This window comes from Sphaeramia orbicularis, chromosome 20 (assembly GCF_902148855.1).
Source record: "Sphaeramia orbicularis chromosome 20, fSphaOr1.1, whole genome shotgun sequence".
In the NCBI taxonomy this organism is placed as follows: Eukaryota; Metazoa; Chordata; class Actinopteri; order Kurtiformes; family Apogonidae; genus Sphaeramia; species Sphaeramia orbicularis.
In genome coordinates, this window is record NC_043976.1 from 20,347,027 (window position 1) to 20,372,293 (window position 25,267).

General features: G+C 37.9%; 1 protein-coding gene across 1 annotated transcript in view; it reads left to right on the forward strand.

The window, feature by feature from the left end:
* Window positions 1–25,267, forward strand: part of prex2 (phosphatidylinositol-3,4,5-trisphosphate-dependent Rac exchange factor 2) — a 131,685-nt gene that overhangs the window by 71,137 nt on the left and 35,281 nt on the right. The window contains exons 24-33 of the mRNA XM_030123560.1: window positions 138–360; window positions 468–675; window positions 8,800–8,979; window positions 9,720–9,814; window positions 10,356–10,438; window positions 12,546–12,636; window positions 20,101–20,229; window positions 22,325–22,366; window positions 23,438–23,535; window positions 24,799–24,945. Of these exons, the coding sequence (XP_029979420.1) occupies window positions 138–360; window positions 468–675; window positions 8,800–8,979; window positions 9,720–9,814; window positions 10,356–10,438; window positions 12,546–12,636; window positions 20,101–20,229; window positions 22,325–22,366; window positions 23,438–23,535; window positions 24,799–24,945 (1,296 nt within the window). The remainder of the gene's footprint in view (window positions 1–137; window positions 361–467; window positions 676–8,799; window positions 8,980–9,719; window positions 9,815–10,355; window positions 10,439–12,545; window positions 12,637–20,100; window positions 20,230–22,324; window positions 22,367–23,437; window positions 23,536–24,798; window positions 24,946–25,267) is intronic.

The window sequence follows — 25,267 nt, forward strand, 5'->3', positions numbered from 1 at the left end:
ATATGCTATGCTGCTATGCTTTACAGGCAGACTATTGTAGAAAAGATTAAAAGATTTTTCTTTTGGTTGCTTTACTCATTCACACACAAACACACCAGCTCATTAGTTCCTGTTGTGTGTTTTGTTCGATACATCAGTTTGCTCGGGTACTGAAGAACAGAGCATGGCCAACCTTCAAGCAGGCCAAGGCAAAAGTGTCTCCGCTCCACAGCAGCGACTTCTGCCCCACAAACTGTCACATCAATGTGATGGAAGTCTCTTATCCAAAGACCACCACCTCCCTGGGGAGTGCTTTTGGCGTGCAGCTGGACAACAGGAAAAACACTCTGGAGAAAGTGGGGCGTAACAGCTCTGAGCAGGGTGAGTGGGCACTGAACACCTGCAGTTAAAAAGTGCTGCATTTTGAGCTGAATCTCATATGAAATTCCAGTGGTTCATGGAGTTTTGGTTTGTGTGTATACTCTCAGGTAAGCTGAACCCCATGGTTAATGTACAGCACACTATCACGACCATGGCTGCACCCTCAGGCCACAGTTTGGGTAGGACAGAGGGTCACGGCCTCCGATTCCTGCTCAGAGAAGATGACCTGCTCACTCTGGATGCTTACCAGAAACTCCTCTACAAACTCACCACTGTTGTCAAGGAGATGGAGACACATGGTGCCCATATTCATGAGTAAGTCACAGCCTGCACTTACACAACACACATACTCTAACATAAGGCAGGTTTCTATACACGTGTGTTGCACAGTTTTAACAGAATATCTGCAAATATCCACAGAAAACAATGCAGACTTTCCCATTTAGATGTAGTATTTCATGTGGTGACATATGAGGCTGAGGAGTTGATTGAATAGTTGATAGACATAAGAGGTATATTGACAGAAACCTGATGCTGATTTTAGTTTTGATCCCTAAATCGGAGGTCTGGATCTTATAGCATTTCTTCAAACTCTTCCATGGTTTGCCAAAGCCTTTGTCTAAAATGTTTCTGCCGCTTGTCATATATTGTGACACTGCTGTTTCCCATTTAATACGACGTTTGTTTTTCTCGTATTAATTCAGACAACATTGCAGTCTCCTTATGGGTCCACACATGAAACCACGCCACGTCTCTGTATATTGTATTGATTTACAGTTACCTTCTATTGATACACCAACTTTTCAACCCCTTCCAAGCATAAAAAGAGTTGTTTTTTTTTCAATATTTGGATTTGATTTTTTAAATTTAATTTTCTGAATTTGCACTCTATCTTTATGGAAAAATTGAAAGTACAAATAAAAACAGCTGGATGGAAATGCAGTTCTATACGCAGAGCAACCATGCATGTAGAGAAACGAGTAATCAAACATTAACACATCCACTCAAATATCACAAATATTGTTCTCATATGAGTGACCCTCCTGGAAATGATTCACATGTGTGATGGCGATTGTATTTCATGAAATAAACTAGTCTGAGATGAATATATTCGAACATGTTGAGCTCACATTGTGAAACATAGGGTGAAATGGATATTTATTGAGACACTGATTCTGTTTGACTTAATTTGATGTGTCCTTTGAAACCAGAATTCCAGATATAACATGCTGTAGTTCAGTAGATTGCTTGGTCAGTACGCTCCATCTGACACTTGGCAGTCATACATTTTGGTCATTATTTCTGCACCTGTGTGTGTCTGTTTTTGTGTGTGGGCTTAGACACAAAGGGGAGGAAAAACTGACACATTAAGTCATTTAGGCTGTTGTCTCTGCTATAAATGTGGCCACAATGTGTTTAATGTATTGTATTTTATTGTATATTAGTTTGTATTGTGTGCAACTGTAACTATGAACAGATTTTGTACAGGTTTATGTTGTGTTTTATGTGTCTTAAAAGCCCAACTATGCACTGGCATTGCAAATTACCCCAGGATATTTGTTAATGCTTTTGGCAGCAATTAACCTCCTAAAACCCAGCCATGGGTTTTTTGTCCACATTTGTGGCCAAGAGTTTCAAAACTTTATACAAAAAAAAAGAAAAGAAAACTGTCCACCACAAAGGACATTCCATAAAAATGTTAAAAACTGCATCTGAAAAAACTGTTGCATCATGACATTTCCAATATAGGCACTTATTTAATAAAAAAACACAAAAGCTTGTACTTTGCTGACATTTCCTGGGTCTTAGGAGGTTAAAAAGACTATCACTAGACAATGGTTAAAGCCTGAAGCACCAACAACTGAATAATGGATCGATATTGTACAGGACATCTACATTCTGGAGAAACTGATATTTTGTTTTAAGGGTCAAAGGGAATCTTTTTTCACTATTTGGTCAAAATGGACAAACTATGTAAAACCTGTAATTGCTGTGAATTTAATACATCGGTTATGTGGAAACATTTATATGATATACATTTCTGTTTAAGTTAATGTAAACATACACATTTTAATGTGTTTTATTTTGTTGATGAAATAGCAGAGTAAGCCCTCTCCTCCTGCCCTCTTTTCTTTCTTTCTTTTTTTATTTGTTCTATATTCAACTAAAAATCTTGGATTAGCATCTTTCAAATTTGATGTGTGAATATTGAATTGTTCCTGAAAGGGAAGTTTTGTATGACATGCTTTTCGAAATAAACAAAGAATGAAAAAAAAAAATTACCCCAGGATAGAAATACTTTGGTCTGAGGCGATAATTTATGCTCCATACTTGTCCCTATAGAAACATAGGAGAAAACAGGCAGGAAACAGGAAACTTTACTCTCAACTTCCACCACTAAACAGGAAATATAATCTCAATGAAGTAGGTTGTGTGTCATTAGACCAGGTGGGTTCTGAACAATGAACCTCTGAACAAGAAACACCTCTAAAATGCTAATAGCACCTTATCTAAAACAGAACCTTCGCTCACGTGTCGATTTCTGCTGCAGAAGTTGGTAATTACTGAAGCACAGCTGATACCTCATCATAGATGTGTGTGTAATGAATATTCAGATGATCATTTGATTGATTTAGTCATTAGAAGTCTGCTCAGTGGAGGCAGCGGCATCGTGGGAATGACATTAAAAACCGCTAGATGCAGCAGAGGCAGAGCTGTCACCTAACCATGCTGATAATGAGTCAAGTCCACAGCAGGGCTCTTAATGACTGAGTCTGGACAAATTTTGTCATGCCCCTGTCAATGCCAATTAGTGTAGTGGCATCCACTTTCAGCGAAATTGTCAGAGACAAGGCTAGTGTGAGGATAATGACCTCTCCCACATGCACTGCCTGTTAAAACATGTAGACATGCACACACCGTTACAGTCCAGGAGCTTGTTAAGGGTTGGCATCAGTGTTTTACAGCAGTGAAATTAATGGGTTGTATGGCCAGGAGTCACAGTCTGGATGCATCGCTGACCTCTGCACGTAAACTGAACCTTAGTGAGACGTCTTCATGTCTTCATTAGATTAGTTTGGGTGTTAACCTGTGCGCTAACTGGCCTACGGTCACTGCTGGTGTCCACATACACCCCACCCAAACCTCCCCTTTCCTTTCCTTTCTTGCCTGTTTTGCCCTGGCTTATTTCCTGCATGTCCTGCCTTCCTCACATCCAGCTGCAGGCAGACATTCTTCACTCTCAGGGTCTTTTTTTTTTACCCTGAATGGGGTGTTGCTCACTATGACAGCACCACTTTTTAATGATGCAACAATAGACTGAAGTGGCCGTATTCATGAGAGCTTTTTTGTTCAGTGTCAAACACAACCACCCTGTTCCCAACCTAAAGAGTGGTACCTTCATTGGACATCTGAAATATTCTAGAGTTGTTACCCTGCCAAGGGGTATTGTTTTGGTTCGGTTTGTTTGTTTGTTAACATTCTAGCAGCAAAACTATTAGTTGGATTCATACCAAATTTGGTTTATAGCTTGCCAGGGACCCAGAATAGATCTCATTACATTTTAGGAACAGTAGGTGAAAGTTCAAATTTTTTATGAATTTTTCATATCTTTTTTTTTTTCCCCATTTACTTAGAATGGGCAAAATTTCAAGTGTCTGTAACAACAAAGCTATTTGTTCAATTCATACCAAATTGGGTTTATAGATTGCCTGTGACCCAGAATAGATGTGGTTACATTTTGGGAAAAGTAGATCAAAGTTCAAATTTTTTTTAAATTTTTGAAATCTTCTTTCTTCTCCCATTTACTTATAATGGGCGAAATTTCAAATGTCTATAAAAACGTAAATTTTGTTCCAATTTACTTAAAACTTGGCACATATATAGAGGAAATTGATATGCTGACATTAGCACACGCATAGACATGATGACATCAGCTGAATCCATGCCAAGGTAAGCTATATTATGGGGTTTGCTGTGCCTGGCACCACTTGTTTTGGAAAATATTGAATTTGCATAGTTTTGTAGCCCACCCTATTGTGAGGCAGTGACCTTTGAACCTTTGTCTTGGGGCCAGAGATCAAGGCTCACAGCCAGCGGTGGGTATTCACATCTGTTACTTAAAAAAAAATAGCACTCACTACATGTACAGGGTGGGGAAGCAAAATTTACAATATTTTGAGGCAGGGATTGAAAGACAGTGTATGACCAGTTAGTTTATTGAAAGTCATGAGAATTTATTTGCCACAAGAAAATTTACATAATAGAAAATGTTTTTATTCTATGTGTCCTCCTTCTTTCTCAATAACTGCCTTCACACACTTCCTGAAACTTGTGTTCCTCAAATATTCAGGTGACAACTTCTCCCATTCTTCTTTAATAGTATCTTCCAGACTTTCTCGTAATAGTTTTGCTCATAGTCATTCTCTTCTTTACATTATAAACAGTCTTTATGGACACTCCAACTATTTTTGAAATCTCCTTTGGTGTGACGAGTGCATTCAGCAAATCACACACTCTTTGACGTTTGCTTTCCTGATTACTCATATGGGCAAAAGTTTCTGAAAAGGTATGGATAATAGTGTTAGGTATGATTATGACATCAATATATGTTTGGTTTCAAAACAATTGACGTAGTGCCTGCTGAGAAAAAACAACTAAATGTTCATTATAAATTTTGCTTCCCCACCCTGTAGAAGCAAAATGTATTTTAAGAATGAAAAGTTTAAGTAGTGATTGTGCAGTAAAACTTTCTGTCAGAGTTTTACTATTATATACGATGTTTTAGAATCCATGCATTTTACTGCTGTAGATGTTTTGAAGTACTTTATGTACTGTTGGGTAGTTAAATCTGCTGCAGTACATCATATTCAACTGTGCTGTGCAAAAGTCTCTGGCTACTTTTAACTTTGTTGTTTTGACAGGGTTACAAATAGCATACGTTTTTATTTATTAAGTGACAAGAAAATACAGCAAATTTGTGCATGACTATGTCCACAACACATACAAAAAATGAGACCTAAATGACTTCTACAGAAAAATGTCAGTGTTTAGTATGACTTCTGTTTAAATGACAAGTAGTTGGTCAAACAAGATGGAATGTCTGGCATGTTGAATGAAAACTGGTGTAAAACAAAACAAGATTAGTGCAGTAAATCTTACATTTTCTGCACAAAATACTCAGACACAGTAGGTCTCAAAGGAGGTTACACTAAATACTGGATGCTTTGGTTCTTATTTTATTTCTCTTTTCTTTACTCAGTATTTTTTCTGTGTTTTCCAGTCATACTTTGATCCAGAGACATAAATATATGGTCATTATAACTTAAAACAAGTGACCTACTGGTGGCTTTTCCACAGTATTGTATACGATCATCATATGTATGGAATGTTGCTGCTGCCCTGTACTGTGGTTCTCTACAGTCGACTTCTCACGAGCTGACAAAAACAGCCCTGTTTTCAGCTTTGTGACTGGATTTCCCAGCTAATCTAAGAGGATTTCAAAGAGTTTATTCGGCTTATTTAATAGAACTAGTTTCTCATCCCATAAAGGATCACTTAATCCTTTAGTATATCACAAACATTCAGAATCGAAACATTTGGAGTTGCATACTTTTCACTGGACAGCAAGTTTATGAAAAATGTAAGTGGAAAACTAAGATCAGACAAATATTGGAGTACCAGCTAAAGTTCCTCTTCATATTTGTAGTTGAGTAGAAGTACCTACTGGCCACAGCTGTGTAAGGATATGCCTGCTATTGTTCTTATATCAGGACCTCCTCCTTTCCTGGATGAAACGCCCCCTCCCCCTTTCTTCCTCCTCTTCCATATCTTTTTGTTATTCAGTCCACATCATTAATAGCATCCTGACTGGCAGCAGTTTCAGATCTATAGGGTCCAAACTTATTTACTTCAGAATAGATTAAAGAATTATGCAAATCTTCAATCATTAAAATGCCTGATGTGGTGTTTTGTAATGCACATACACATACAATATGCAGTAAAGGGGTTTGATGTGTTGAAGAGTGTTACTGTTTGAGATTAAAATATCTATTAGACTACGATCTAAGCACTGATGCACTTTGGTCTGTTCTCTTTTCCTTTATTTTTCTGCTTTTTTTTTGTTTTCTATTTTTCTCTCTCTCTCTGCTGCTGCTGAAACCCCGTCTCTGATCCAGTCATTGTAATTCTCCCTTGCTCTTTCTGATAGATTGTGCCCCAAAGGCCCCAAACTGCACTCAGTCTTTATTAACCGATAGCCAATCACAGAGCCTGGAGAGCTTCTCCATGGCGATGGAATGCCACTCTGCTTTGGAGGGGCATTGTGGTGGCTCCTGGAGTGGACCATAATGAGGGCATCTCTTTGGCCTAGTCAGCCTGTGAATGAGTAGAAAGGGGGTCAACAGAGAGAGAGAGGAATGATGAGGGGGGGCTAAGGAGAGGTGTTTAAAATTATAAAGAGGTGTAAAAATCTTGCATCTGAAATGTGTTGGAGTTGCATTACAGGGACAGGTTGTTTATTTGCATAGCTATGAGCGGCCTCCAGGAGACCCCTCCCCACTGCCTCCAAATGTCTTTAAGGCTGATGTTATGACACAATGGAAAATGGAAGTGGACACAAATTAAAATAAGGCTGAAATACAAACAGACATCGCGTGTCAGTATGTGCGTGGGGAGAGATCAAAAAAAAAAAAAAAAAAAAAAGCTAGAGCCTAGCATTTATTGGAATATGGCTTTAAATGTCACCATGTGTTGCTGCAACTGTGAAAATATCTCAGCCGGCCTCTTCCTGCTTCGCTGATAGCGACTGATAGAATACAGGCCAGCGGTAACAGTGAGAGGGGAGCTGATCTTTAAAGCGGAGCTGCAGTGTGTTGACACAGCTGCACTCTGCTACGTGTTTGAACCTATTAATACGATGTGGATCCCTGATCATCTGAAGCTGTTGTGCGGAAGCTGAACACAAACAGGTCGGAGTTTTGTTTGGCACCATTCAGTCAGCTGGTGGAGGCCAAACTTGAGGAGACGCACGTGTACGCCGTACTGTACATACTGAGCTGTCTTTGGCAAGATTCTAGTGATAAGATACATACGGTACAGGTGTTATGTGTCAGCATTTTGGAATTCATTGCATTACTTTACGATAGATAACAGAGTAAGAGTTTGTTATCAGAAACATGACTTAACCCTTTAGCCCAGTGGTTCCCAACCTTTTTTTGGCTCGTGACCCCATTTTAACATCATAAATTTCTGGCGACCCCTAACATTCAAAACAGAGACATTTTTCTCTTGGAGATGTCTTAGCAGGGCCAGGCAGGCGAAGAAATCTTTCCATTCTCTGATTGATCCGGTTTTCTGGCTGCGACTGCATAGTAACACATACGGTCACATGATCAGGCCAATCAAGATATGCCCTCTCAGATATTATATCCTGCATTTTATTTGAACTTGATTTTTATATGGAAAAGTGTGCGGTGTTTTAATTATAATGAAATACATATTGAATCCTTTTTTTTAATCAGTTACTAGAAATTTCTGTCAACCCCATTTGAATTCCAGGCGACTGCAACCCCAAGGTAGAAAAACACTGCTTTAGCCCCTGACGTGTCTGTGGTGAGCGTCCTGAATGTATGATTTATTTTAAATATTCATAAAAATTCACCTGTTTGCTTAATAGGAAAAATTTCAGAACGCGTTAAGAGAATAGACGTTGTGCTTTCCATAGACATCTGAGCATGCTCAGTACACCTCCCGCCACCTGTGTAATTGGAGGATAAATCTCAGAGCAGTGAGTGAGACCAACTCACTATAAAAAAATAAATGGTTTGGCTTTTTTTTTTCTACACCTTCTCATTTTTTTTTGACTGTTGCTTGCAGTGTTGTGATTTTTTTTTAAACTATGTTTTTATCAAGTTTTGACCGTGTAACTGATTTTTGGAGTTCAACCAGATGCCAAAAAGCAGCTGAACTGATTCAGAAAAAAAAAACACTCCGAAACAAAAACTACTGGGCCAAAATTCAAACACTTGTTCATTGTGTTCCAGTTCACAGTTCATGTTCAACATCCTAAATCTCTTACTGATGTACATTCTGAGAGCATTATTTAGTAAAAACCTGTAAAACTTCAATTCCTCTCTGTCTTTTTCTGTTATTCCACCTGTGTTGACCCTAAAACACACAGTAAAACAAAACCCTGAAGAAAAGGTACGCAAGCACATACTCACACACTTCTACAGACTCAAATTCACAGCAGCCAGTTTCATTGAAATAATGTCTTAGGGGTTAAAGGGTTAGCAACAGCGGGATCTGTGTTTGTATAGCGGTCCTTTCAAAACAAATTTGCCCCTCATTTTCAACACATTACTGTTCTAAGACATATTTATCAAAAATGTGCTTTAGATTAATGTAACTTTCTCCATCCTCCCATTCTTTCTTCATCAGCCTTTTATCCTCCATCACTCACCCTCCGGCGTCAGAGACGAGGACCCCAGAAAGCTACATATCTGCAGAAAGTGAGGGAGAGAAGGGTGAGCGGAACGGGAAAAAGGTGTGTTTTAATGTAACAGGGGACGAGCAAGAGGACTCTGGACATGACACGATCAGCAACAGAGACTCGTACAGGTAAAACTGAATGATTCATGTGATATGTACCTATAGGTCAGCCTTTAACCCTTTAACAACGGCTATCTCTCCAGCGCTGCATTTTACACTTTACAGCATTGAAATTACTGTAATTCCTGAACCGTTTGCAAAATTGAAGGGCATCAGAAAGCTGAGATCCTGAGCTTTCTGACACTATGTAACACTTTACAGCAGCAATGTGGGACTCTATTACAAGTATAAAGGAACTCTTTCAGAGACTTCCACATAGGTTAAAAAATGCCTGGAAATAATACAAAAATATGAAGACATAATATAGATACTGAATGTTCAAGACCAAAAAGCATGTTTGAGCAGACAAAAATAGTTGAAAGTTTATTTTTGCAATCTCAGAAAGTTTTGTTTTGGACATTTACAGTTGTTTCTGTTAATAAATATGCTAAAAACCTCACGTCAGTTTTTTTCTTTTTATTAAAAGACACAGTTTCAAGCATTTACTATTTATAATAATGATAATAATGGCCAAATACGGACAGTTAAGTTCTTCCTGAAAACAAAGGTGCAAAAGAATTGGCAAAAAATACATTTTCTGACACTTTTATTGCAAAGACACCTAGGCAACCTGTTATAACTGCAGTTTTAAAAGAGTTATTTTATGATTTGCAACATTTAGACTTTTGATATGTTGAATATTAAGAAAATTAATGTAGAAGTTGATTTAAGTTAATTTACTGAGCAGCTTTCTCCCCATTTCTCCCCAGTGACTGTAACAGCAACAGGAATTCCATTGCTTCCTTCACCAGTATCTGCAGCAGCCACTGTAGCTCCTACGTTCACAGTGATGAACTGGACTCAGGTACACAAATACAACACAAATACAGCAAACCTTAGAAAAAACAGGACTTAAAGAGACATTGTACTGTAAAATGTCTTGATTCAGTATGTAACCGTGTAATGACGATAATGTTCCAGCTGACTATCATAATCCAATCATCCAAAATGATGGAAAATAGGGTGATAGGTCCCTAGGGTGGTAATCTAAATGATTATACCTCCTAGAAGACAAGTACAAAAACACAGAAGTTGAATCTAACTCAAAATGACAGCCATTTGGACACACATCTCAGCTGGATTTATCGGTAACGTGTCACACAGCTGTGTATCCTGTCAAATATTCTTTTCCTGTGTCTCTTAGGATGTCTTTGTCACACATAAACTTCACAGCTGTCTATGATATTCACTCTTTTCTTTATTTTACTTATTTAATAACTGATAGGGTAGACACACAGGTAGTTAAAGTACGCATAGCTGGATTTATTGCAGTAGATGTGTTAAAAAGGTGGATTTGTTTGATAATATGAGTGGATTAATGTTATGTTTTAACCACATCTGTACAGGTGATGAGATGCCTTCCAGTGTGTGGTTGTCCCATGATAAGCAGAAGAAGCTGCACAGCTTCCTGGAGCATCTTTTCAGCCAGGTGGGTCTGTTAGAACATCTGTAACAATAGGATTTACTGTTTCTAGGATTTACTGTTAGAGCAGGGTTTCTCAACCTTTTTTGAACCAAGCTCTACTAACGGCTTCATGAGCCTATTGCCCCCCCCCCCCCCCCCATGCCAGAAAAAAATTGGGTGGGTGGGTGGGGTTTGCTGGGCTTTGTGTGCGTACGTAATTCTACAAGTAACATGATGTACCCGTATGTCGAGGACATGTAGATAAAGCTGTGAGAAAGTGAACTCCCCTCACCTTATCATTGACTACAGTGAACCCTCACACTTCGCGGTTAATGGGGGCTGTGACCCCCGGCGAATGGTTAAAAATCGCGATGTGGAGTACCACACAGTGTATGTACATGTACGCGCGTACGCAAAATCTACGGAATGTACACTCACTTTGACGATCTCTCCTCTGTGCGTGGCTGACGAAGATCTTGATGATGACGATGATTCTTGATCGATGGTAATGAAGATGATGGATTGCCTGTGCAGGTGTGAAGTACGGAATGTGATACCTGCACAGGTGCTGAGGGAGAGCTTTACTGCTCTCCTGAGGACGCCTCCTCGTCAGCTATTAATATGGGCAGAGGAGACGGATCGTCGACCAACTCCCCTTCCGAGAGAGTAGGAGAGGCTGGCGGAGGCGTACGGGCTGCAGGAGGAGGAGGTGAGCGAGCAGGAGTACGAGTGGGAGTATTTTTGAAACCTCCGCGATGTACTGAGACCGCGATTGCTGAGACCGCGAACTGCGAGGGTTCACTGTACCTGCTGCCCCCCGAAAACTAAGTTGCAGGGGGGGGGGGTATGCGACGATGTGCCTGTGTTAGAGGAAACCTTCAGAAATATATTGACCTGTATAGGATATTAGATTCCCAAAATTCCTTTCTTTGCAGAGAAATATTTTCAATATCTTATTGTAATGTAGATTTTGTGGAGCTGGTTTGATTTTTGACTTAACCCTTAAAGACCCAGTGCTACTTTTGTGTCATTTCCCAAATGAATTTTCTTATCTATTTAACCTTCCTTAAGTGATTTATCACCATTTATTATAATATTATCCTATGTATTTTGCATTTTTCACCGTTAATCATGTATTTTCCCACATTTCATTTCCTATATTTAATTTAGATGTTCCTCAAAGCTCAGAGTAAATTCCCAGAGTTAAGCTCAGATTTATGAGCTATATCCAAAAGTGACTTTTTCAACAAACCGTGTCATTAATTGAACATAAACCCAATGTGTCCATCCACTGTCACTGATCCAACTCCATGGGTTTTACTGGTCAATCAATGTTGTAGAAGATGACGGTGTTTCCATGTTTCACTATGGAGCCTCTGAACGTCCAAATGGGTCATATTTGATGACCATGAAAAGATGACAAACTGCATTTTACACCAGTTATTTACATGGATTGAAAGAATTAGTGGATCAACAGGGATTAATCAGTTCAGATCAGTAGATACTTTTGGTCGCCAGTGGAGGTTTGGGTCTTTATGGGTTAAAATATGTTATTTAAAACTACTATTTGAGACAGATTTTCTCCAACTAAATAAAAATAATATATAGAATGTTTTGTTAACCTTTTTGTGACAATGGAAACCTGTTTATTGTTTCAACGTCCCATTTGTTGTCACAACTCATGTTTAGGAAGTGAAAATCAGGAGATCCTTTCCTGATTCTGCTGACCCTTGGGAGCTAAGGTTGACCATATCCGATTACACGTACACACTCACACGTGCATATGCATATACCATCCAGCAGATGTTTTATGAAGAGGTCTCCATTGGCTGAAGAAAAGCAGGAAAAAAGCACACTTTGCTGTCTTTGCAAATTCATGCTGCTTCCTGTCATTTGTTTTATTGTAGCACAGTTTCCCCCAGCTTTGTTGACATACTGCAGAGCAAATTGAATTCACTAGGGCTCTGTGAGATGTATGTGTATGAGCATGTGTGTTTGTTGGAGAGGAAGAGTAAGAAACAGGTGTTGGTTGTGTTTGGGCAGCAGTTTTTATTTCCCTCCCTTTCAACTGAGGCCTAATGGGAAACGGCATCACTTGTGTGTCGTAGCTTAACCCCTGTGTTTTTCTCAGGTGGACTCAATCACCAGCGTGCTGAGAGGAGCGGTGGTGGCTCGAGCGTTTGAGCAGACCAAATGCTTCACACCTGGAAGAGGATTGCAAGGTAAAACATTTGGACTGTGTCAAGCTCCTGGCTCTGAAACAGAAGATGTCTCTGCAAACACTTCTCATTACCCAGTCCATCTGTGTTCACACTGCTCACATGAGTCTAGTCAAATGGTAGCCGCTGTCGTCTGCTTTCTGCTTTCTTATTTTTCAGTTAGAACAATCGCATTTTTTACTGAAGAAGTTTCATATGAGAAGTGTTACCATAGTGGAACCCTTTATAGGGCACTCATAGAAATACTCTGAAATTCAAAATTTCAACCATAGTGTGTTATTGGACGACATAACAAGGAGGGATGTAAACAATTAATCAACTGTCAATTAATTGTTGATAAGAATTTGCTCGATTAAATCATGAATTGTTGGGTAATTGCCCTTTTCCACGACGGGATTTGTGGTGTTGACAGTAGGGGGTGCTACTGCCCAAACTAGGCCACTGAAATCTCACTCCATCATGTCAGGTAGTGATGCAAAGTCAGAAATTCCCATTTCTTCGAAACTGCCCCTCTTCAGATCCATTCATTTTATTGAATTTCTCTGCAGAATTTATTAAGTTCTACTACATAAATATCATTGGCTTTACTGTATCCCTAATGGTACAATAAATCAGTCATTAAGGAATATGACATGCTTTTTTTCATAAAGTACATAAACAATATTTAGCTTTTATTCTTGTAGACCACAGGTGTCAAACATGCGTCCCGGGGGCCAAAACCGGCCCACCAAAGGTTCCAATCCAGCCCATGAGATGAATTTGCAAAGTGCAAGTTAGGGCATCAAATTCAAAAATAATATCATAATAACCTATAAATAATGACAACACCAATTTTTTCTCTTTGATTTAGTGCAAAAAAACATTAAATTATGAAAATGTTTACATAAACAAACTATCATTTAACAATAAAATGTGAATAACTTGAACAAATATGAACAACCGGAAATGTCTAAAGAAAATTAAGCGCAATTTTAATAATTTTCTGCCTGTTACTAAATGTTTTGTGCCTTTGTAGATCTGATCTGTAATGCATATGTAGAAATGATAAGTCGAGGCAAAATATTGATAAGATTGTACTTATATTTCTTAGCAGATTTCATTTTTTTCAGGTTATTCACATCCTTTTTATCTGGATAGTTTGTAAATATTTGCATAATTTAATGTCATGTTTTTTGCACTAAAACAATTTAGAGTTGTCATTATTTATTGGCTATCATGCTATTATTTGACTGGTCCGGCCCACTTTAGATTAAATTGGGCTGAATGTGGCCCCCGGAAGAAAATGAGTTTGACACCACTGTTACAGACCGTATCGAAAGAGAAATTCAGGTTCTCAGGAAAATCGCCGCCTATCAATTAATCGTTAATCAGTCGATAAGGCCAACCAACCAATGATTAATGGATTAATGGATCGATAATTTGCAGCCCTAATAACAAGACTTTATTACTTTTGTGAAATTTTCCAAAATTAGTTATTGTTATGTAGAAAATCAAGGTCAATGAAGTTACTGTATTTGGTTCCTTACCTGTAAGTGGCAAAAAAAATAAATTAATCTAAGAAGTAAATTTAAAAAATACAAGAAAACCACACGTAAGGTGAAAGGAACGTGTATTTTTGAACATTAGAAGATCACTTTTATAACATTACAACAACAATCAGTCGTGGAAAAAATTATTAGACCACCCTTGTTTTCTTCAGTTTCTTGTTCATTTTAATGCCTGGTACAACTAAAAGTACATTTGTTTGGACAAATATAATGATAAGAACAAAAATAGCTCATAAGAGTTTATTTTAAAGCTAATAGCTAGCCATTTTCCATGGTTTTCTTGATAATAACCAAATCACTTCAGTTCTTACATCAATAGCTATAGCATTGTACAAACAAAAACAGTGCTTTTAGGCATTCCATGTTTTCTTTTCTGTCTGTTTTAGTTACATGATACACACAGGAGTTAGTACTTAATTGCATAACCAATGTTTCTGATGACTTTTGATGGTCTAATAATTTTTTCCGCGACTGTAAGTGCAACATCCACATTATCCCTTTAAACATCATTCCTTACATTAGTACCATTACTTCATGGTACCTAACAAAGCAGGTACACTCACTGTTCATGCAGAGGTGGACCTTACAGACCCTGTAGTCCACATTAGACCTGATTGTTGCCTCACTCACCTCATTTAAACTGTTGCTGCCACTAGTTGTTTTTCCACTGGACATATGCACAAAACTTTACTGATATTCACTAAATGTCGAAAAAACAGAAGCTCGTAATGTCAGTTTTTCCATTAAATCATCACAAATGCGATGAATTGTTTATTTATTATCGCAAGATGACACGAGAAGTTGTCCGATAAACATGGCGACGAACATAAATGTCGTGTTGATTTACATAATTATTCGTTATTATTATTATATATTACCCCTCTATCCTGTACAAAATTAAAAAATTATTGGGTTTCCTGGTGTGTCCACACATACTGCGCCATTTTTTTTTTTTAAACTCTCCTTCTTTACTTGTTGTAACATTTATCATCAGTTTTTTTAATCACGTGACTCTAGTTACAGAAAAAGGGCTTTCCATTGCAATTTTGTGTGATATACCAATTGCGCTATGCCTGAAAAACCACCTCTTGCCAGTGCAAAAACTTTTAATTGAAAAACGAGAGTTTTGGCGAAATTGTCGTTTTTCCATTAGTAAATTTTTATGTCCAAATTATATTCATGCAATTTTAGGGTCGATGGAAAAACAACTACTGTCTTGTAATGTATGTGGAAATTACCGAAAATAGTCACTTGCCCAATAAAGGGTTAATGGGTCTTAATGAGCTCCACAGTGGGTCTGAGAGGACAGAGATAATATTAGACAGACTTTTGACACCAGCCAGTCCTGATACAGTGCAATGAGAGAAAACAGAACACATGCTGAAAACATCGCAGCCCTCTACAAATAGGGACATGAACTTCCTGTTGCATAACGCGTTTACAGATGTGTGTTTGTACTGTAACAGATCCAAGTACCTAAAGTGAATCCCTATTTTCGACTCTCTTTACCTCACCTCCTTACCTCCCTTCTTCAGTTATCCCACTGATCTTTTTTCAGATTCACTTTATATTATAGAAGCAGCGTCATTTGCCGCAAACTCATCTCCACTTTATAGCTCATTGTAGCGCTACTTACCAGCCGATGGAAAAAGTCACCCTCTTCTATAAGTGAGCTCTTGTATATTATCTGTCTATCGTTTTAGTTTTACTATGTGTTTGTTTGCCACCTAACCTCATGTTGTCCTTGGTGTTTAAACACAGTGTATATACTCTTAAATTTTATCTCTCACAGGAAAGTGCAGGAAATGTTGCTACAGGGGTCTAAAAATATCCTTATCATTGCCCCGTGCAAATATAAGTTAGCTTACAGTGCCCTGTCAGGATCTTTGGGACTCTGTTCTGATGACTCAGGCTATTTTAAAGATAAGAAACAGGAGCGCTACACTGAATGAGAACAATTGCTTTTTCTTTTTTCTTTTTTTTTTATAGTGTTGTGAGCACAATTTCCAGAATTGCCTCAAGCAATAATGTTTTGTATTGAACTCTGGTGGTCTGAATTGTACTGCAAGTGAACTCTCTGTCCATGAATGTGACTTAAGTGGAGTGTGAAAAGAAAAAGCATGAAAAGAAAAGGAGAGTTTGTCTGTATGTTTTGATAAGTGAAGTCTGTAAACATCTCAACCTATTTGGCACACAGACTCCCCTGTCATTTCCAGCAGTCCTCAAGTGAGTGCAGAAATGCTTGAACTGAAAATAGGTCTAGTTGTGTGCTTAGCTGTGTGTGTTTGTCTGCATAAATACCCTCAAGAGGGATGTGAGGGCCTTGATCAGAGCTGATCCATCTCAACTCCACTAATGTGTTTGGTTGATAACAGAGTAAATAGGATTATCTAACGAGTGGAGCATTCCTGCATCTGATCTCTCACTCTCTGTCGCCTTCAGACACACATACAGACACACACACACACACACACACACACACACACACTCCTACCCCTTTGAAACCCCATGAAACAGCCACCGTTCTATCACAGATGTGTTCTTTGTCTCCAAAGTAAACTTTCTTACAAGCTCTTCAGTCAGGTTTTAGAGGGGTAACATCAGATTTGGAGGTCTTTACGCTCTATGACAGACGTATTAGACTGTAGGTAATCCAAAACATTTCTGTATTTTTTATTAAAAAAGAGAGCAATAGATACAACATATTGTTATGCTTTTTTTTTTTTTTTAAATTCTCTTTTGATTGAAAAAATTTTGATTTTTTACAAACATTGAAAAATCAGACAGATACACACACTATAGAGAGTGGGTGTAAAAAAAAACAAAAAAACAAACAAAAAGATTTACAGCAGCTCATTATTGTCTTGGCATATAGGATTTCAAAGTAAAGAATCAATGTATAAATAAAAATAAATAAAAACACAAAGACATATTTCCTTCAGAGGAATTTGGGTTCATATTCATGGAGTTATCTCAGCAAAATTAGATCTCAAAGGCTTCACATATCTCACCCATCCCTCCCAGTGTTGCACAAAAAACATCCTGTTATGCTTATTTTAATGTATATAAAAAAACTAAGATAAAATCCATATACAATCACAGGCATCAAACAACATTTATATAAGGTTGTTATTAACTAAAATTTGGCAGAGATAAGATGCATAGACATGGACCAAAAAAAAAAAAAAGTCAAACATTGTAATATTTTGCTGGACAACCTTTAGCTTTTATTACGACATGCTTTCACTGTAGCATCATTTTGATAAGCCTATGCAGTGTCACAACTATTTCCATCCAGAATTGCATCATATTTGGTTCTTGATGATGGCAGAGTCGAACGGTTGTGTAAAGTCTTCCCCATCACATCCCAAAGATTCTCACTGAGGTTCAGATCTGGACTCTGTGGAAGCCAGTCCGTCTGTGAAAATGATACCTCATGTTCTCTGAACCACTCTTTCACAATTGGAGTCTGATGAATTATGGTATAGTCATCTTGGGAAGATAAAAATCCACTGATGGTAGTCAGTTCAAGTTGTCAGCTGATCTCATTTTTTGGAAAAATAACGGTGCTGAAACTAGACTTGACCAACTGAATCAACCCCAGATCATAACACTGCCCCCACAGGCTTCTACTGTAGGCACAAGGCATGATGGGTAATCACATCATCCTTCTTTCTTCTTACCCTGATGCGTCCATCACTCTGGACCAGGGTCAGTCTGAGCTCATCAGACCACGTGACCTTTTTGAATTACATGAAGCCTTTTTTCCCCCTCCAATTAGCTACAGTATTTTCTTCAGACTACACAGCTCTTTAGTCCCTGTGGCTACCCAATCTGTACCCGGAAACAGGATCGGTACCCCACATGTAAAAAATTACGTCACATCCGTCATTCACCGTTGTCATTTATGGCTGATTCGGCATACATACCTGTTAAAGGTAGGGTAGGAGATGTTTTCCTGGAGCATTTTTTACTATATTGCTTAAAATCTCCATCACACCCCGATTTCAACCAGTTAATTAAATGCTATAACACAAAAATTAAAAAATGTAGCCACTTGTGGAACAGACAGGACTGAAAAAACACCATCCAATCATTTTAACTGGCCCATCGAAATGATTGAATGGTGATATGTCTGTCAAACTCAACTGCCATTTGTCCCTCCCCCTTCCCCCCTCTGCGAGTACAATCCGGCACTCTGGAGGCGGGGCTTCAGGGGGAAGTCTGAAGAAAGGGGTTTGGATTTTTGAATTCTGTATTTTCAAAATGTAGCTCGCTCGAACTCTTTTTCCAGGATCTCCTACCCTACCTTTAATATAATAATAATAATAATAATAAAAAACAGTTAATATAATGAATAAAGATTTAATGAAAAAAAAAGTTAATATAGCAATGATATATAAAAATAATATGCCCTCATTGCATGAAATTCATGGCAGTTTTTGTAGGTTCTGTAGAAAAAACTCAGGCTACAGTCTTCTCCTTCTCTAGGTGGGGGCCAGACATCAATATCTTGGTTTTGATCAATACAGAGAAGCTGTGTGTGATTTCTTTGCATGATGATGTAGTAAAAAATCGTTCAAACTCCATAGAAACTGTTTCCTTCATTGCCTCGCACACCAACGTTGAATATAATCTTTTCAACAGTATTAGTTTTAAGCAGGATAGCTAGATGATAATGAGCGATTTGTGCGAAGTGTCATGGACAAACAGGATCCACTTCTGAAGATGAAGCAAGTATGCTGGAAAAGTAACAGACAAGAAAATGTTCTCAATAATAAATTGATCTTTTTGCTTAAACAATGCTGATTTGCGCTTCTAAAATTGAAATATTGTCAAACTGTCGTGAAAAGTGAATGAAAAACAAAACGTGACAGGATGTAGACGCGTTTCTCTGTGCGTTGCGCATGCGGGGTACTGATCTGGTTTCTGGGTACAGATTGGGTAGCCACACTCCCAATCCCTTTAGTCCCAGTTCTCTTTATATAGTATGTGTGGAAATGCTCACTGATGAACATAGCTGTTAGTTCTAATGTTGACTCCACGATTTGTCATCATTAAGAATATTTTCTGACCACATTTCATCCTCAGAGATGATGCTTTGCCTCTATCCTTCTACGTTTTAATAATGCATTGGACAGTTTTTCGCCCAGTTTTAGCAATTTATTTGCCGGACGCTTCCTTTCCGTGACCACAGGATATGTCTGAGAGGCTACATCCTACATCAATTAGAGTTGAAAAAAAAATGTGTTGCAGCTGAAACAGTAATTATTTAATATAGCCTAAGAAACATAATAAATAAAAGTATCAGTAAAAGCAGTCAAAGAAAATTAATTTCCACTGTTTCTCTTCTTCTATCATAGTGTAATATGCTTATGAAATGGACAAAATTAGTGTTTCAGAGAGATAAGCTACACTTGTAAAGCTAAGACTCATAAAGAACATTGATTGATAAAAAGGATCAGAAATAGATTAAGCAGATTCATCCTTTTTGACTGTCTTTTCAAACAACTTTTCATTATGACTGAATAATAATTAGCTTATTCAGTCATAATTCATTTTTTCTTTTCTTCTCATTTTTCTTATGTTCTAATTGCTTAGGCACAGCATCTGAACTTTCATGAAGTCAGTAAACATCTGTGAATGAAGTAGACTTTGTGCTCTGTGAGAAATTGAGCCGTAGAAGCGAAAGAAAAGGCGTAATTTGTATTTTAGAGATGAAGAAGAGGCATCAGGGGAGGGATGAAGTCATAAAATCTGTCTTTCTCAAGCTAACCTTTAACTCTACAGAGACTAATTGATTTTCTCTGTAGAGATGCAAGTAATGCACAAAGGCTGTTCGTCATATCCACATTCTCTCTGTGTGAAATGTGTTGTAAACATACATTCATCTGAGTGTGTGTGTGTGTTTCCATGGTAGAGTTTCTGCAGGAGATGGACCCAAAGGTGAACTGCACCAAGAAGTTGCGCCTCCATGTTAAGCAGGATCCGTGGAATCTTCCCAGCAGCGTTCAGACGCTCACACAAACCATTGCTAAGTTTGCAGAAGGTCAGTGTGTACCTCATCTGCTCAAAACACACAAACATACAGTCCAGTTGTGGAAAAAAATTATTAGACCACACTTTGTTTTCTCAATTTTCTTGGTCATTTTAATGCCTGGTAAAACTAAAGGTACATTTGTTTGGACAAATATAATGATAACTAGGGATGTGTCGATCTGATCTACAGATCGGTATCGGCTGCCGATCTGGCATTTTTTTAGAAGATTGGATTGGATTTAGTCACAAGATCAGACTGATCTGGCCCTGGTTCTGGGGGCAGGGGGGTAAACAAACATCCTGCCTCCTCAAATTAAAGCTCCCAAAGGTAGGGAAAAGGAAAATTAGCTGCACATCAGCGGGAGGCTTAGAGGAATTAGTAAAGCATCTATAAGTTTCATTTTCACTCTACTCATTGAGAGGTATGTCCGGTAGTGATGCGTGAGTTGGGTTTTTTTCAATCCACGGGGCTTTTATGGAATTACATGACCCGACTCAACCTGCCCCGCAAATAAACTGAGATTCTTTTGACCCGCAAGTAACCCGCTGATCTACGCATCACTAACGTATGGCATGGAACACACCCCCACATAATACCTGGAGGGACCAAGACGCGCTACAGCAGCAAACAAACAGCCCGTGGGCAAAAACTGGCCTTCCAAAGGTTCTAATTTGGCCCACAGTATGAATTTGGAAAGTGGAAAAATTCTACTAAAGTTATTAAAACTCAAAGGTGTCATACTTGTTTTAGTTCAGGCATATTCGGCCCAGTTGTGATCTCAAGTAAAATAATAGCATAATAACCTATAAATATTGTCTCCAAATTGAAATCAAAATTTCATTGTAAAAAGTCAGTATCGGATCGGTATTGGCAAAACTAATCCTAAAAAAAATCGGATCGGATTGGAAGCAAAAAAATCCAGATCGGGACATCACTAATGATAACAACAAAAATAGCTCAAAAGAGTTTAATTTCAGAGCTGATATCTAGCTATTTTCCATGTTTTCTTGATAAAAACCAAAATCACTTCAGTTCTTACATCAATAGCTATGGCATTGTACTGACAAAAACAGTGCATTTTGGCATTAAATGTTTTCTCTTCTGTCTGTTTTAGTCACATGATACACATAGGAGTTAGTACTTGATTGCATAACCATTGTTTTTGATGACTTTTGATGGTCTAATATTTTTTTCCATGACTGTATTTTGCTTCTTTCTGCTGTGCTCAGGACGTTCATCTTCTATATTCCTCATAAAGACACTTACAGTATTTATCACATAAAAGTATGCCAGCCTTCGATGGCAATAAACTGATTAAACTGACCAATCCTCCAGTGCACCTCATCATATTTATTGGACACTGTAATAACCTCTGTTATAGTTGCGTGGGTTCAAGTAGTCCCAAACCACTAACTGCTTTCCTCTCCTTAAACTCTAAACATAAAGTCATCTTGGGATACATAAATCGGAAAGTAAGCGTTGGAAATAAAAACTAACAATGTAAAGAATTGAAAACCTGCGCTCAAGAGATTATATTCCCCTGATCCCTCAGGTTCTGCTTGATATATTTCCAATGGGAATGTGTGATTTTGTGTTTGTTGGCACATGGATTGAACACACACACACACATATACATATGAACACATGGACAGAAACAGATGCAAACAGCCTAAAGTCGAGGCCGGCCACATGACACTCCTGGGAAAGGTGAGCTGGCGGTCATGACTGAGAGAGTACAAATAAGCAGAGTTAATATTAATGTGCAGCTTGACCTGTGTTTGCTGCTTTTTTAAGCTCTTGCCATGATGGTTTTTTCGTACAGCGCAGCACCCTGCCAAGCTACCCACGGCTCTGATATGAATATAAACAAATTCAGATTTATGCTATTATCTTTGCCTGTGGCTGGTTTTAATAATGTTGTGTTTCTTCGTATATGAGAAGATAAGCAGCTGTGGTGTGGGGATAGAACACAAGAGTTACAGCATCTTGCTATTTATGAGTTACATATATAATGTATATCATTCTGTTGCGGTTGAGGAGAGGGTTTTTGCAGATTTTTGGTCTTTCACTCTTTCATTGGATTGTTCTTTGTGCTTTTTTTCAGAGGTGAAGACTCGACTGCTTCTGGTCCTGCTACAGTATACAGGTTAGTCTTCTCTTGCGGAATGTCAATGAGCGAAATTGTATACTTTAATGTGAAGTGTTGGACATTAGAAACCAGTAGAAGACTGATGAGCCAAATGAAATCCAATCAACTCTCATCTCAAAAGATTTTGAAAGAGCAGCCAAAAAATCAGGCAAAGATGACGGAAAGTGGAAGGAAAATTGTACTATATTGAAAACAGATATACTTTCAGAAGAAGGCAGTTTTAGAAAAAGGAGAGGACAGCTGAATCAAATATAATTTGTGCAGTATATCATAGTTATAGCCATGTATTACAATATATCTGGACACAAAACTGATGATTAGAGCTCCGCAACTCTCCAAAACAAAGGCAAATGTAGTGGATTTCCCTAATAAACAGTAAAATGAACAGATTTTACAAGTCTTAAAAACACTCTGTAAGACTAAGCCTTAAAAATATCAAAATACAATCTCTGTAAAATAAAATTCATATTATTCATTGGGCTAAAAAGCATGACTTAATTCAGATATTAACTCCTTTATAGAAACTGATGATGTAATTATGTATTATGGTCCTTTAGGAATAGTCATTAATAATGTCAAGTTTGCGGTCATTCCTTATGACACATTATTCATTTCTGAGTTCATGAACTCATTTTTAACTCAACTACATTGCTGAACTTTTTTCAGAGGGCTAGCTTCTCAGAAAATTATGGCAGCTAATTATTTTCCACTCGGGCACACCTGTCATTTGCTCTCATTTTTTTCTAAATACAACATTTAGCACCCAGCAGATAAAGAAGGGCTTTTTTGTCACCTTCCTTAAAGCTTAAAAATTGCCACAGCTGAGACCCTGACCTAGAAAAAGTCTATTTAATCATAACAAGCTCACACCACTTACTTCTGTCAGTCATAGCTTCTCTTTTACCCTTTTACTTTAGTACTTTACACCTCAGTTTTTTAATCTTCAGGTGCTCTATTTTGTGCTTCTTTCATCTTTTTCTGACTATTCCTCTTTGATCTTTTCTGACCTTTACCTGTTCGGTGTCATGAGCTTTCCCTTTGCCTTACATTCTCATTTCAACCCTGTAGACTCAGAGATCCAGCTACGTCGGGATATGGTCTTCTGTCAGTCTCTAGTTGCAGCTGTATGTGCCTTCTCAGAGCATCTCCTAGCTGTTCTCAACCAGGTAAAAGAAATTTGTGTTGTTTGGAAGTAGAAATTAAAAAAAAAAACAACAACAAAACATTCACACCAGGGTTCCCACGGGGTCTTAAAAAACCTTAAAAATCTTGAATTTACAAATCTGGATTTAATACCTTAAAAAGTCTTTAAAAGGTATTAAATTTGATACAGTAGGTCTTAAGTTATGTCGCCATAAACTTGTTCCCTCTATTGTGTATAAATTAGGGCTGTAAAAATTAACGTGTTAATGTGGATTAATCCATCATCATGATTAATGTGATTAGAAATTTTAATGCAGTTAATCCATCTGCAGAGCAGAAGGACTCTGAACGCCTCTGCCAGCACATTTTGTAGAGTTACCATTGCGCATGAACAAATGGGCAGTTGAAAGTGACAGGCAGCAAAACCAACCAATAAAGATGGAAGATGCAAAACAGCACATTGGCTCTCCATGAGAAATATTAGTACAAAAAACCCCCAAGACGGAACAGCTGTTTCAAGTTGTTTTGTTGAAAGTATTTAAAGTGTTCAATAAACACATAACGTGCATATATATATATATATATATATATATATATATATATATATATATATATATATATATATATATATATATATATATATATGTGTGTGTGTGTGTGTGTGTGTGTGTGTGTGTATATATATATATATATATATATATATATATATATATATATATACATATGTTCCCTTCTTTCTGGAGTGTTTGCTCATGCAAAATGAATATAGATTAAAAATTAATTATATTTAATCATGATTAATCGAAATTAATCCACAGCAACCCTGTGATTAATTTGATTAAAAATTGTAATCGTTTGACAGCACTAGTATAAATGTGTCTGGTAAATGTCCGAACTAGAAAGAAAGAAACATTATTCTACTCAGTTCCACCCATTCCAACCCAACAATTTATATTGAAATTAGGACCCAGTTATTACTAACTATACAGCCCTGTTGAGAACTGATCACAGAACATTCAGTTCTGTGTACTGTATGTATGCAATCTCTGTTGATGTAAATAAATACATTTTCCAAAATTCTAGGAGTCACTAATTTTTGCCAGTATGACCATGAAATAGGCTGTGAAATGGGCATTAAATTCTGTTCTAAGTAGTTTTAAAAAGATCTTATAAAGGCTTAAATTTAACTTGTAGAAACCTGTAGGAACCCTGACACACAAACTTTAGAAAAAAAGAGTAAAATAAAATCTCAGCTCCCGTCTTAACCTTGTTGTCTTTACTTTCAGTTCCACAGCACAGGCAGGGAGCCAGACCAGGACAACCAGGACCCCCAGGATCTCCAGGAGGCCCAGGAAGCCAGCCGTCGTTGGTTAGACCAGATCTCCAGTGCTGGGCTGCTCTTCCACTTCCAGTCTCTCCTTTCCCCCAATCTGGTGAGCACCAGGGGACCAGACCTCAGCTCATATGTAGCAGACTTTGACACAAGTAAAGCCCTCCAGAGAACACAAGTAGGAGTCAGTACACAAATACAGCCATATGGATTTCCTGTTAACTGCAGTCCTGCACGTGCGTTTTAGCTGAAACAATCATATATGTTTCAACATCTAGATTCATCTTTCACACAGACTATGTCTGTAACTCACATTAACTCCTATATTCACATGAGAAATTATGAACAGCCAACGTGTATCCATAAATCTGCACTGTGTGACCTCATTCAGAACCATTTTAAGATTTCCCCAGAACTTTCACTTT